Source organism: Martes martes (genome assembly GCF_963455335.1).
Source record: "Martes martes genome assembly, chromosome: 7".
NCBI lineage: Eukaryota > Metazoa > Chordata > Mammalia > Carnivora > Mustelidae > Martes > Martes martes.
In genome coordinates this window covers 83,640,101-83,655,636 of record NC_137894.1, presented here as the reverse complement: position 1 = coordinate 83,655,636, position 15,536 = coordinate 83,640,101, and the positions used below count along the sequence as shown (strand labels likewise).

Here is a 15,536-nt window from a genome sequence, read left to right as displayed (position 1 = left end):
AATGCCAATGGCAACATGCACTCACAGTAGGAATAAAGCTTGAACTCTCCTGTTGTTGCTAGCGATCAAGTTTGTGTATGCCACTCAATTTATAGGTACTAATAACTCTTCCCTAGAGAGTTGCCTTTTAAGGAGTAAGTGTCTGATCTATTATGAGGAGATAGAGGAATTAACCACTTTGGATTATGGTTACCATTTGCAGATGCTAACAGCACTGTTTTTTGTTTTGTTTTAATTTTTTTTTCGGTGTTCCAAAATTCATTGTTTATGCACCACACCAGTGCTCCGTGTAATATGTGCCCTCCTTAATACCTACCACCAGGCTCACCCTACCCGTCACCCCCCTCCCCTCCGAAACCCTCAGCTTGTTTCTCAGAGTCCACAGTCTCCAATTTCCCCCAACTCACTTCTCCTCCCCATCTCCCAGTGTCCTCTTTGTTATTCCTTATGCTCCATAAACTGATTTTATCATCGTCTCAATCATGAAATTTCCTGTTTATGGGCTCAGAACTGTGGTTTAAGTAGTTAGAGTTCCTTATATCTCTTTTCTAGAAGGGGGGAGGAATGTATACTGTAGATTAGATTGGTTTGTTTCGATGTTGTTGATTTGGCTACATCAAACTTGGAAAATTATAAAGAATATTTAGCTTTTAGAAGGTGAGTTACCATAGACAACCCCCCAAAAAGGAAACTTGCAGACATTAGCCTGCCTAATTTGTGAAAAGTGCTATGGGTTTTCATTTAAATTCAACCACTAATTTTTTCGCTGACTCTGCCACCTAGACTTGAACTTTTAAAAACCATTTTAGAGCATCATTTTACTTAAGATTTTTTTTAACTAAAAAGAAAATCCTGTGTTTTTATACAAAATGAATACATTGTAGCTGGGTAATTTCAGTTTATACAGCTTTCTTTATATTTGAGTTTCTTTGCAGTTTTGTAATAGTGAAATAGAATTGTACTCCATATGTATTGTATGTAGATATTCATGCTTTTATTAAATTTTACTACACTGGAAATACCCTCCCGGCCTTAGAAATATTAACATTTGCTTTCTCTCTGCCTAATTTTTTGTGTAAACTCTAAATATAATAAGATAAAGTAAAATATTTCATTTATAGGCCCTCTGAAAGTAGAGCATTTTAAAAGCAGGTAGGTGTCTCCACCCTACTTTTCATGAAGCATTTTACCCATTCAAGCAGACTTTTAAAAACAGCTTGTTTTGATAGCAGACTGTTCTCCTGTGGGCCTTCAGCCTTTGCTTCCTGGCAGCACCTTTGGTGCGAAAAGAGAGTGATCAATTGGGAGACTATCAGTGCCAGCATGCATAGAGTGATAAGTTAACACACCACTGGGAATTTCTAGGGCCCACCAAGATACTTCACTTCTAATGTGCTAACAAGCTCATTTTTCTACCTCTTGCCTCTTCAGTTATTTTTTTTCTCAGAAGAGCTTAGAAGTTGAGTGCATCAGGCATAATGAAAAGCTCTGTAGGAGGGAGAAGCAATAACCCCATTTTTCCCTTTTCAGCCAAATAGAAAATTAGTTTCTGGTAATACACAAAGGCCAGTATTTTTTGTACAAGGGGCACTGCTGTGAATCAAAGGACTCTATTAACTGCAGAAAATTCGGCAGCTGTGAATCTCCCCCAATGAAAAAAGTACTTTCCAACAAGTTCTGAGATATGTGGTATTATTTAGATTGAACCATCAGTTTCATCCTCTTCCACTTATAACCATATACCTCCTTTTTAAAGTGTGCTATATTACTTTTCTAAGATAACATTCAAAAATATCTGTTTCTTCCATAAAATCCTTTCCACTGATCATTTTAATATAGCATTTTCTCCTGAGAATTAGAATTCTTCAGAGTTCAATCCCAGTGTACAGAATTGAAAATAATGGGTGGCAAGAAATTAGAATTCAGATTTCAACATTTAATGCATAAAATAAGTTGTAATTCGAGAAGAGAGTACTCAAGCCGTTTAGAGGGCAAAAGACAGCACAGTCTAAGTACCTAATCAGTATAGTCTTAGCTTTAACTCTTAGCTTTTTGCCTCTTCTTAATCAATAACCTTTTGTAAATGTAACTATGGCAATGTTAGCTCCGACTGAATTATCACTTTAAATTATCTTCCTTACAAATTTTTTTTCTTGGCATTGGTTGTAGGATTAGTTTACAATTTCTAGAAATGAAGAGCTATAGTAATTGAGTCACAGTTTTAAAAAGAGAATAAAGAGTTTTGAGGAAAATAACGGGTTTTGAAAAATATTCAGTGACGAAAGAAAAATCAATAGGCAAGTTTTTATTAGCCTTCATACTTATAGAAATGTCTTCAGTAAAGCCTGTCAACATAGCACACTGATACAGCAGGAAAACTTTTAAAAGTTGTAGAAGAAAGGTTAACTGATTTCTCAGTTCAGGAACTATACGACATGAAGTCAGCATGTGAGTTTTTCCTGATAATTGTATGTTGCTGCCTGCTGCTCTACATTTTGACAGCCATTTCCATAGTTGCTTTCGTGAACAACAGAAATATTCTCTCTCTTTCTCGCCCTCTCTGTGCTAACAGCACAATCAGGCCTGCTGAAACAGGAAGCCTGGAGTGGGTTGTTTCAAAGCAACAACACTTCAAGGTACTGGTTGCTTGTCAATAATATCAGAGAAGAAAATGTGGTGAAAGAGAAGTACAGTATTTTTCTGTCAGTGTCAGTGCCCTGTAGATGCTTTGTTAGATGGTATTTAGGAGTCCTGTGGACTCTTTGCAAATATTCCTGCTTGTTTCAGTGTTATAATTGACTAGATATTTTTTCCTGACATACAGATTCAACTGTGTATTTATCTTAACCACATGGAGTTATTCAAGGATTACAGCAACAGTAGTCTTCCATTCAAAATGAGAACAATTGTTGGGAAAATACAGGGATTTTAGAAAAAGAAGAAGATATGCAGGAATTTCTCACAATAAGTCTTTATAAATGAAAAATATAGAATTACAGACAGTATTTTAAGCAGCATTCTAAATTTATTGTGTGGCTTTTCAGAGTAACCTGCAGATTGAAGCCAATTTAATAAGATAAAATGAGCCTAGGCTGACCTGATAGCAGTTGAATCCTTTCTCAAGTAAATGGTTACCTTTCTTTCTTTCAACAGTTTGTTATATTATCATTGTTTTCTAATAAATATCTCCCTCTTAAGCTGCCACATATAGTGGTATCACCTTAAGAGTAAACTTATGTTAAAAACAGTATTTTTTTTGCTCTTTAAAAAGCCATACTTTGAAATGATATGTGAGACGTGAATATATTTATTAAGAAGTAATAGCTTAGCAGTCAGAGTAGTCCTTTTGGATAAGTTTTGTTCTTTTCCACTATAAGCTGCATTTATGTACATCCTTAACTGAAGGAAATCAGCTATGAAGAAAGAGCACGATACCTACAAACAATTGTCCAGCACCATTTAGAACCAACAACATTTGAAGATTTTGCAGCACAGGTTTTTTCTCCAGCTCCCTACCATCACTTACCATCTGATGCCGGTAAGATGAAAAGCGAGTATTAGTTACTTGTCATTACTGGAACTTGAAATGCAATACCCTTTTGTTCTAAACTCTTAAAATAGTAGAAAACTTGCTTAAATAAAACTCCAGTCACTGAAATACGTTTTTCATTTTTTAAGAGCTGAATTTGGCCTATAAATTTAATTTATGCTTTCTTTTACCTAAATGCAGTTCCTTTAGAAGTCAACAATCTTCATAAAAGTACATGCACCACATTTTATCTGAGCTACTGGCCAGTGACTGTTGTGTTTCATGGGATCATTACTGAAGTATCTGCAAAAGAAACACAAGTTGAGCACATACTCTTTCTCGCCTTTAGAGGATCAAATTTTATGGCCAAGAATATTGCCTTATGTCTATAATTTTACAAATACAGTTAAACAACTGTCTAGATTTAGAAGTGCTTGGTACAGTAAATTATTTTTTAATATTTAAAGACTGTAAGAGGGTACTGCATTTTTACAATTAACTAATTTTGAAAAAAAATCAGTAAGAAAATAAATTGACTCATGGCCTTCCTTTTCTGTGATACTTTGCACTCCTTATGATTGTTTCATTTATTTTATTTTCCCTCTTTAGATCATTAAATATCAGTTCTGTTTATCTGAAGGTAAGACAAAGTGTCAACCAAAACACCCTTTGTTCTTCCCCCATTTCCTTTTTTAAAAACTAGCAAGCATTAAGCTTGTAACTTAGACAATAAGCAAACTTAACATTGCCCTCATTCATACTAAACATTTCAGAAATTGTCACTAAATTTCTTCCAGAATTCTAGTTACTAACCCAGGTCTGCATGAAACACTAACCCTGGTTCTGGGATAAAAATAACTAATAATTAGAAGCAGCCGTTGGTTGAAATTAGTTACACCTTCTTGTATTGACTTTTTTTGTTTCTCAGCATGAAAAAAATAGTACTACTGAGCTGAAATGGTGTGTCTTTGTATTTTGTAATGTGTTGCATTGTTATTGGATATCTTAACTCATCAGATACTTACTCTATTATGTGCCAAAGTACTAGGCACGTGAAATACAAAGATGACTATTTTAATGGTGTTCAAGGAAGCAGGAAAAAATAATATATTTGAAGCTCATCATAAGAAACCTTCAAATTCTCTTTATGATATGTAAGTTTTCTTTATATTAAGTAAGTTTAAGAGGCATAGTAGTCCCCTTTTCTGGCCTGTTTATTTTGGGAAAAAAAATAAAGTTTCCATTCCTGTCATCATTTAATTGGCCATTATAAAAATAATCTTACCAAAAAATCTTAGAGCCCTTTCCCAATTAATATAAAAGACCTAGGAAGGAGGAAAATTACATAGACTAGGTTGATTCTTTTGAAAGAGAGTTTAAAAAGTCTTCAGATTCACTTCAGTGGATCGACAATCTAAAATAACTCAGTTTGGCGTTAAGAATGATGCTTTAAAAAAAGATACTAAAAGTAAATTAATAAACAAAATAAAAACTAGTTAGGTACAACTGGAAATTTCATTTTTTAGTAAGAGAATATCTGAAAAATACCAGACTACATTATTAAAATAGGTGTGAATAACACTTTCATATATCACATAATCGAATAAGTTTCACAACTGAAAAATATTGATAATAATATTCAGATTAACTTTCCTCTTTACATTGATAAAAGTCATCAGTTTTCATGTTGTAGTTGTTTATCAACTGGAGTCCTTCATATACCTCTTCTTACTTAGTGTCCTCATACTGTGTATATTATCCTGCACATTTGGCCAGATATATAATACGGGAAGTAGTATTCTTGCTTTCTGAGACAGAGCAACAAAGTCAAGGTTCTTTGGCTTCATATTTCATGTATTTTACTACTTCATTAAAATTTCATTATCTCAATAGTAATGAAGATGTGAATTTTAACATAAACTTAATACTATGCTACAAATTATTTTTAGGTAATTTTTTTAAGTTGTCTTTGCCTTTAGGAACCATTATAAAAACATGCAGTCTAAGTTTTTTAAAAGGATGTTTTTATCTGTAAATAACTCGTTCCAGTATTACTGAATATATTTGGAGGGTTTTTTGGGGTGGTTTTTTTTTTTTTTTTTTGCAGACTCTAATACTTAGAAAAGATAAAATATTTTTATCAGAGTGGTTCTCAATTCAACACAATACTAAAAAAGCAATATATTTGCTCCTTCTATAGGAGCAAAAACATTATGACATCTGAAGAACGATTATCTTTTTCTTCTGGTCATCTCAGATTTTGATTATCCTATCATAAACCACTTCATACACATAGAACTCCCTTTAAAGTTATAAGTCAAAGTGGGAGAAAGAAGTGAAATAAGCACATAATAGCAATAGGGACCTGACTTATGGTTTGCAAAAATTACATAATAGTGTGAAGTTTTTTAGGTTCATTTTTACTTTTTTAGCATAATAATAAAATTTAGTTGTCACATTGAAGAAATGCATTCATAATTGCAGTTGATAATCAACATTCGATTCTCCTATGCATATTCCATATGCATAATGATATGCTAAATGATAACAAATGCAATAATTTGAAATTAAGTTTTAAAGAAATGCCAGTGTGATCGTATAATAAATATATTCTTTCTAGCCAGTCCTATTGTATAATTCCATTCTGTGGCACAGTGTGGAAAAATACTTTTTTTTCTTTTTTTAAGTTTCTTAACTTGGTTCAAGATGATCTAAAACCTGCTTTCTGGTTAACACTAATGTACCAGCTGTTTGAATTGAAATCCAAGAGAAGATTATTCTGGATAATTTTTAGTATTATTTAAATAAGTATGAAAAATATTTTTGGTGTATCATAGTTGATCCATAAATTTCATAACTGTATTTTCTCAAAATGGACTCTGTGACAGTAGACTGATACTTAAGGGAAATTATTTTTATCCCTAAGGTCATTGAAGGAGATATTGTGATGTCACACTTTGTTGATCTCCTGTAACTACATTAAACCATTATTAGATTTTTCTTGTCCTTTATTTAAAAAAAAAATTACAGGAAAAAAATCCCTTTATCTTTGTCAGGCATGTGTGTGGAAAATATCAAAAGTTTTACAGTGACCTCCTTTTTAAACTTTTTTTATATTTATGAACATCTCTCCTCTGACTCTAAACTTTAAAGTGAAATTACTCCTTTCTTTCACCAGATTACACTGGTAATCAGTTCAAAATTTAGATATTCTTCCCCAACATCACATTCAAGTCTTCTTTTTTTTTTTTTAATAAAATTCTAGAATGCCAGCAATAAGAAACAGGATCATGTTTTGCTGAAGGTACACAGTAAATATTAATTAAATTGTCTTCCTCTATGTCAACATCAAAAATATACCTATGATTTCTTCCAGTATTAATGTCTTTTTTACTGTGATCAGCCACAAATATTTTGAATGCTTATGGTGTAGTATATCTAGAATTACCTCTAGTATTCTGTTATTTTAACTGAGTGAATACCTCCCTTCGGATTTATTGTTTTTCTACAAATTAAGTTAGAAATTTTAGCACTCTAAATATTAGAGAGTTGGTTGGTGTTTTTCCTCTATTATGCATCTATATATACATACACACATAAATATATGTGTATTTCTACATACAGACCAATTTAGGTTCCTTTAGGTTACATACAGGTTCCTATTTAATGAAAATTAGTAGTTAGATTCAAATATTTCTTTGCTATGAAAATAAGAGATAATCTAGATAAAGTGATGATGAAGACCTAGAGTAGCATCTAATCTTCATTCTAATTTCAGTTTTGAACTTAATTCACAAAATCCGTATTGCCACATGCAGGTGGGATAGTATTATGATGGTCAGATCTCTCTCTTTGGATCTTCAAATCATCAAAATTTAATCATTAGTTTAGATAACCTTATGAACTTGGTGTCCCTCTTTAAAAGTTATTTTAAACTTTCTTCCCCTTCCCAGGCTTTGAAATGATCTGAAAGAACACAATGTAGCCCCTCAGAAGATAGTTATTTAAGTATATCCTAAATATTATTTGTAAGTTGCCAATAATCGGTTTCCTTCAACATGTAACAGAAGCTATATATTTGTTTGCTTTGTTTTTAAAACAGATTCCTGATCATATTTATGTATCACTAGGCTAGCCTGAAATTAGAAGCAGCCAAATTGTATCCTGTTTTCAGCATTTTGAACTTGAAAATTTGACTTATTATGTGTTGTCTGAGAGGCAAATAATATCAGTCTTAAAGTCCCATTAACCTTTTGTGACAATAATTACTAGGTTCAATTTCCACATAGAACATTCATTCAGATGTAAAATTTTTGTAATGAAAATAATAAAAGAATAATTGAACAATTACTGAGTGCTAGGCACTGTGCTAAGTACTATACATACATTCTCTCATTTAATCTTCATGCAGTTCTATGGGAGGGTGGGGGAGAAGCTTACCCAGAGTCACCTGATTCTTGGTAAAGCCAGAGTCTGACTTCAGAGTCAGGGTATTATATTTACTATTACTTATGTACTTACCCATGTAATCTAAATATTTTCAGTCCCTTCTTGCTGTTGAGAGAGAGAAATTTCCCTACAACCTGTCATATTTACAAGTTAGAAATTGTTGAAGCTTCTTATTTTAAAAACTCTACTTTTCTACCCACTGGAAAAAAATCTTTTTTTTTTTTTTTTTTTTTTTAATAGCTAAGGTTGCCATGGGAGAGGTATGGGCTTTGGAATTAGACTGATCTGGATTTAAATCCTAATTCTTTCATTTATTATCCACAAAACCCAGTTTCTCTATTTGTAAGGAGATAAAATATGACAAGCTCTAGACTAATATGTTCTAAGTCTGCCACAATGGCAGTTTTTGAATATTTTCAAAATTAAACCACTTTGTTTGCCTGTATTCCTGTACTGTTTAATTTTAGGGGTGCCTGGCTGGTTCAATCAGTAGAGCATGTGACTCTTGACCTCAGGGTCATAGTTCAAGCCCCATGTTGGGCATAGGAATTACTTAAAAAAAATAAATCATATATTGTTTCCTTTATGACATCAGTAGTGCTGCATACATGCTAATCTTAATCACTAACCAACTACTTTAACAATATTAAAGCAGTAAGATTACTGGGGTAGTCTATAAATTTTAATAAGTAAGGTTATATTTTGTAGGAATATCCGTGTAAGAGTGGATAAATTCTTTAACTTCCTCAAAACTAAACAGTATATTGTGTTTTCCACATTTCAGTGGTTATATTTTATAAGTGGTCATTTTCTTCAAAAATATTTCTAACTTCTATCCCTTCTGGTCCTTATCTGTTTTGATCCAAAGTCTATTAAATTTTACTCTTATCTGTTTGGTAGCTTATTATATAGCTACACTTATTGTGTACCTTCTATGTGCCAGGATCTTTGCATATGTAGTCATTCATCTCTCACAACTTTGAAAAATACTACTATTGTCTCCATTTTACAAAAACAAAACAAAATGAAGAAATCTCTTGGATCAGTTTGCCCAAGATCCAATAGCTAGTAACATGCCAGATTTGGCATTTAACCTGGGCCTGTCTAACCCATGCCCATGTTCTTCCTAACACATCACAGTGCCTCTTAATTCAGTATTCACTGGAACTACTTTCAAAGTCACAATATTTTTTTAAAGGCTATTATTTACCCAATAACTTCAGTAGTTTTAAACCAGTCATACCTGTCAGCAAGCAGTACAAACAAAGCCACAATAAAGAACAATTCACTGAGTTCCCTTTTGTAATCTGTAGAGACTCCCAAAGTTATATTCATGTTATTTGTAATAGTTCATTGTAACCAGTGCACAATATATGAATCAATTACACCATCAAGATAAACTGTGTACTGACTACTATAAGAATATTAGAGATACAGGATGAACAGATGTAGGAGCCCACAGATACTTGCCACTTGAGGATATATTAATAATTGGAGTGATTAAAGCAACATTCTTTATGACTCATGTGATAGAAATCAATACTTGGGCAGAATAGGGTGTATAATGAAGAAGGGGTAGGTATCACTGTATTCTTTGACATCTAAAACTGAGATCTGTCCTCTGTAAAGTATGGAGTTGAATATGCTGAGTATATATCACAAATATCATTTGCCAAAACATGAGGAGGTACTGATAAGCTGTATACCACACACACTAAAAAGCCTGATTTGACTCCCAGTTTATTGAAGGGGGATTTCACACTGCAGGCAGTAAGGGAGGCATGGAGAAATTGCTGTTTGTGAAGAAAATATTCTATGATTTTGGCATCCTCTAAAGCAATATTCTCCATAAAACTTTCTTTGACGATGGAAATGCGCTATAGCTGCACGGTCCATTTTGGTTGGCTCTAACCACATGTGGCTGCCCAACACTTAAAATGTGACTAGTACACCAAGGACCCACATTTTTATTTTTACTTAATGTTAATTTTTAATTAATTTTAATGTGGCTATGCTTATTGTCTTGGACAGTACAGCTGTACAGATTTTATGACTTAGTGATTAGGATAACCTGCCCCCCAGTACAATGAACACTTTAAAAGATAGATATTTATAGAATCTCTCATAGACTTTTTTCTTTTCTTTTTTTTTCCTATTTGAACTTGTTAGTTGGTAAGTATAACATTTGAATTTACAAAGCATTGTCCACTGTGAAACACCATCACCCTAATGCATTGCATGCCCAATTTCATAATAAAAACTTGATTACTCTTTTCTCTGCTCCTTGGTTAACACCTGTACAATTCTGCACTGTGTCTCTCATATCTGTTATCTGTCTTCTCTTTTGTTTTCTCACTTCTGCTCGCTACTCCATTTCTTCATTCACAACAAAGAAAGAAATGCAGTGATAGTTCTCTTCCTCCCAAAACCTCCGCTAGAAAACATTGGCCATCTCAAGGTAAACAGCCATGGGAAGGCCTCTCATGATTGGCCGGGAATAATGCATATCAGAAAAGCATGAGCTACCGCTCTTCACCTTCCTTCTGCCATCCATCCGCAGTGCTTCCCTAAAAAGGGCCATGGATTCATATTCTCCTCTAGGTTTTCCAGTATGGGTCCAGTATGAACCAATTCAGATCTTCAGGAAGAGTAAAGGTGAACAGAAATATATTTCCTTCTCCTTGTATTTTGAAGGCCAACCTCATTTCAGTTAGAAAAGAAAGAATGTTGGAGAAATTACTTTGAAAAGAAAGACAATTAACGTGGATTCCAAGTAGTGAGAAAATACTTCTTCCCTATATTTGTTCTTAAGTATGATTATATCATTTCACCTTAAAAACAGTTTGAAGGGTTCTACCAAGATAGATTCTTAGTAATGTATCTCTATAAGATCAGTACCCCTTATTGAACAATTTTGATTGTTCAGTAGCTATAACTTCAATTTAGGCACAATTGTCTCATTAAATGGAAGTGTTAGTATGACTATTTCCATGCTTGAAATTTCTATGAGGTGCTACATTGGCTAACAAACATGCCAAAAGTTTTCCTGCAGAGTGAGGAGATACATAATAAGCCTGCAACCTGTGTGATGTGTGTGTTTGTGACATAAAGAAAATGTTCACATACGTAAGGCCCAGAAAATCTGGATTAAAGTGCCTTAAAATACACAGAATTTTTAAAATTGTATGTTTGCAGATTTTGGTGGGTTTTTTTTGAAGGGCTTTTATTTTTAATGTAATCCTTTATATTACGTATTTGGGAGCCTACCATGGGCCAAGTTTTGTAGCATTACTGTAAGAGAATCATAATTCATAGAAATAAAGTGCAGAGGTAAAGAACTATTTTATAAATGACACAAAATTTTCCAATTTGAATTTGTGTTTGCTTCTAAATTTTTGTATCTTTATTCTACTGGTTACCTACTTGCTGTGACTAGATAGAGTAACTACAAAAATTTAAGTTAAGGAAAACAAAAGCATTGCTTATCTCTTAAATGGAGACATTTTGAGGGGTCAGTTTGTCTTTTTTTTTAATTTAAATTTCAGATAAGAGTTCTTGTGCTAGTCCTTCTCCCAGGAGTTTATCTTGCTCCTTTCTAAAAGTGTATTTAAATACCCAGCATAGAGTTGAATTCCTTTTTGGAGCCATTTGGTACTATTAATTTCAAGTTTGAGCAGTAAAGGCCCTTTTCTTGGTTATACCCTGTACTCCAGAGACAGGAATTGGTCCTTCTCACCTGCTTCTTAAGCCCTTCCCTGCATGTTAATGATGCTTTGGATCCCTGTTCTGTCTGGCCCAAAGATTTTGCTTCCCATTGCTTTTTTCCGAGGAGCTCTCTGATTAGTTCTGGCTCTGGAAATAATGATTGGTGCTTTCTTGCTAATATGATTACCTGAGCCACCAGATTACTGGGGTTTAAATAAAATGTTAGTAGGCTGTTTTAACAGGCAAGTTTTGCTCTTTTTCCCCTCAAAAGACTTCATTAAGGGTGGGGACCCATGCTACAAATCAGTAGCAGAGAGATTCTTTCTTACGAGATGAGACGCCAGACGACTTGGACTAATGCTCTTGCTATTTCCCACAGGCTCCTACCCAGAGATTCTATCCAGTGAAACTCCCACAGCAACGCAGGTAGACGGGGCTGACCTGGCCTCTCCAATGTCTCCTCGATCTAGCAAAAGCCGCATGTCCATGAAGCTGCGTCGATCCTCTGGTTCAGCCAATAAATCCTAAGGAGACAAGCAGCCTAGCAGTAATCAGCAGTAACCACCTTAGCATGAACATAGTGTTAACCCTTTCAGGCTTTCGTGTTTGCCATAACATGCATGTTTCTTCCTGAACGTTTATTTTAGAAAACACTGGATTTAAATAATTTGTAACTTAATATTTTAGATTTGGGTTGTTTATTCAGTTCTTTCCCCCCTTCACACTCTAAGCTGCCATATTTGGGGGGGGAGGTGGAGTTTTATTCCACGCCCTTTACCTTCCTGGATAATTATGTCTAAGCAGTTTCACTTTTAATTTCATGATTAACTTTGAGCCAAACTATAATTGGACAGATAGTCTCATTATTTTATTTATCGTGCCCCATTGCAACTTTATGGCTCAGTAAATATATAATTTTTTTACAAATGTAAATTTTTAAATTTAAGCATTGTAAATTTACAACAAAAGTTGCAAATCTTAATAGGATATTATGGATTATTTATGTTATGAAATTAAAACACTTAAAATAAATGGTCTTTTAGCATCTCAAATTCCAACTGACATAATTTTAGCATAAACTTTTTCTTCCCAAAACAATGCCTCATTTCTTGGCTGTGCAGATGATGCCATGATATATCTCATATCCAGAAAAATCACTGTGCTGACCTTTGATTTGTGTTTAGCTTCCAAATATTTTTCTAATGTTTTGCTTTTTAAATAGTATCACTGTTAAATGCCATTTTTGTTTTGAGATTGTGGCCCTGTATATTGGCTGCCGGATCCTGGTATATCTGTGTTCTTTCCTGAGTACCAAAAAGAGGATAATTGAGGAGGATGGAGAGAAGGAAAAAAAAGAAAGAAAAAACTTTCCTGATACAAATGTGTTGCTTAAATTATGTGTATTTTAAAAGAAAAGGGAACATGACCCAGGAGTCTAAATTAAATCTAATATTATTAATACTGAACTTACTGGTGCAGGTTGGTATTCATTCCACCCTCCAGAAATATTTTCCTACAGTAAATAAGCTGCTCACATTTTGTTCATATTTTGTTTTGAACGGACTTCTCCTAAGGAAATGTAGCATGACATCAGTACTAACTGCATGTGTAAATACATCATATGGGCAAACTATAAAATATAAATTATGTATCATCATTCATGTAGTATCTACAAATTTGTAACAGTGAAAGAAAAAGATATGGTATTTAATAATACAATAAAAATATTCTTATCACTTACATCCATGACATTTATATTTCTCTTGTCTATTTGTCTTTAATATGTTTTCAGGCTTAATAAGCAGAACTATATGATTGATGGAGAGATATATAAGCATAAACCTAGGTTATCTTAGCAAATCGTGAAAAAGGAATTTGAATTCCCTTGTTAGGATATACCCCAACTTCTCAGAGATTTTACCATAGCACTGAAAATGCAGGCAATTTTACCTTCATAACGGCTAGCCGTAATGTTTACCCAGTGCACTTGGTTAAAGCATCAATTAATCTTAGACTCATGCTGCTTTGATTTTTAAATTTTCAATTTATCTTATAATGCACTTTCGGGGTGGGGGGACCTTTTGCAGACAGTTTCTAAAACCACCTTCCAGAGTTCTGTGCACTTAAGTTTTTGTTTTCTTAAAAATAAAAATAGATTGCTATGTAACTGTAGAAAATAAAATCTATGAATGCTTATGGAGAAGATAAACAGAGTCCCTGAGAACAAGGTTAAACAATACAGTTTCCCACAACCAAGGTGAAGAATTCAGAAAGGAAAATCCAAGTAACTGCTTACACATTTCTGTGGTGCTTTCATTTTTTAAAAATGAACAGCTTAATGGATTGATGATACGTAAAATTGAGTAAAAATACCAACTTGGAAATAGTGAAGTTAATTTGCATGGTTAACGTGATTTTTTTCATCTTTAGATAAAACTGCTTTTTTTTTCCCCAGAAAAAATATTTATATTTTCTGTTGACATTTTTAGGTGGTCAAGTATCTTTAGATTTAAAGCCTTTTGGAGCTCAGTCTGTGTAAGCCATACTTCAAAGGAAATTTTCCCATTGCATTTCTGCACCATTACATTCATTGACAAAATATAATTTTTCCTGTCTGTATTCTGTCTAAATGGGTCACTAAGATCCTAAAGTAGGATACTGGCTTTGGGGAGATAAGAAATGTGACTTTGAAAAATAGGCTGTGTTCAATGAAATTCTCAGGACAAACACAGAACACAAAAAGCACCAGCTATGTACATTTATTTGGTGGTAAGCATCTTACAAGTATGGGCTATCTGTCAAGCAATACTCAGCCAGTGTCCCGAACTCTGGCTATTAGAGCATGGGTACAGAGTGTACACTGAATATGGTTTACAAAAATTCAAAAACAGGTTGCTGCTGAAAAAAGAATATTGAATGAATTACCATTCAGTTCCATAGTGGATTATAGATATTAACATCTTCCTTAAACTGAACATAGTTTCATAAATAACACTGCATGAGATTTACAACAGAAGGATTAAACAATTTGGATGAAACCCCATTAAAACAGTCAAACTTCTGGAAATGAGTTGTGTTTCCAAAAAGCCATTAAAGTTTTAAAGTAACGCTTCCTGAAAACACATCAAAAAAGCTAAAGGTGAGAATTTGGGGGGTGTCCCAACTCCCTCCAAGTAAAGTGGCACCCTCCCCACCTCCAAACACTAACTTAAGAATGGACTAATACTTGAGAAAAGGAACGTTTACAGGGAGATAGCTACATCCCCCAAAAGCGCAAACATCCTCTTACATTTCCTGCCCACAGGCATGGGTCTTAAGTGTTTCCCCACCCCACCCCCGCCCCATTAAGTTTGGCACCAATCACATAACTTTCAATTCACAGAATATACAATGCAAGATATCTGACCCTATTGAGACAGAAACTACATAGGCGCCTGCAATGGCAAGAGAAAAAAAAAAAAATAAGGACTACCATTTTTGGTAGCTAGAATCCTTTGTAGATATTGAGACATGCACGCATTCACTACGACTTTCCATAGGAATTACAAGTCATATAGGATTCATTAGGGTCTCCAGAGTGAGGGGGGAAATCCTATTTTCATGGGGAAAGCAAGAAGGCTTTAAAGTGACGGTCCTTTACCGCGAATGTTTATACCGTATACATACCTGCTCTAGAGAGGGATTTTACATTTCACTGTCCGCTTCTCTGGCGGAACATGGACTACTGGGAGTTTTAGGAGAGAAAAATAGAGGCAGGAAAGAGGGCAAACTTGCAAATTCAAGAAATCCCCACAGAAATTCCCATTATCTGTTTCCTCCAGGGCCAACCGCACAATCTTCCTCATCTCCTTCC

The 15,536-nt window shown here is 34.0% G+C and overlaps 1 protein-coding gene across 2 annotated transcripts in view; it reads left to right on the top strand.

Annotated features, from left to right (window-relative positions):
• RALGAPA1 (Ral GTPase activating protein catalytic subunit alpha 1) overlaps window positions 1-13,430 on the top strand; it is a 253,276-nt gene extending 239,846 nt beyond the window's left edge. For both annotated transcript variants that reach the window (XM_080808120.1, XM_080808119.1), the window contains 2 exons: window positions 3,414-3,538; window positions 12,063-13,430. In XM_080808120.1, the coding sequence (XP_080664246.1) occupies window positions 3,414-3,538; window positions 12,063-12,211 (274 nt within the window). In that variant the 3' untranslated portion in view covers window positions 12,212-13,430. The remainder of the gene's footprint in view (window positions 1-3,413; window positions 3,539-12,062) is intronic.
• The last annotated feature ends 2,106 nt before the right edge of the window (window positions 13,431-15,536 follow it).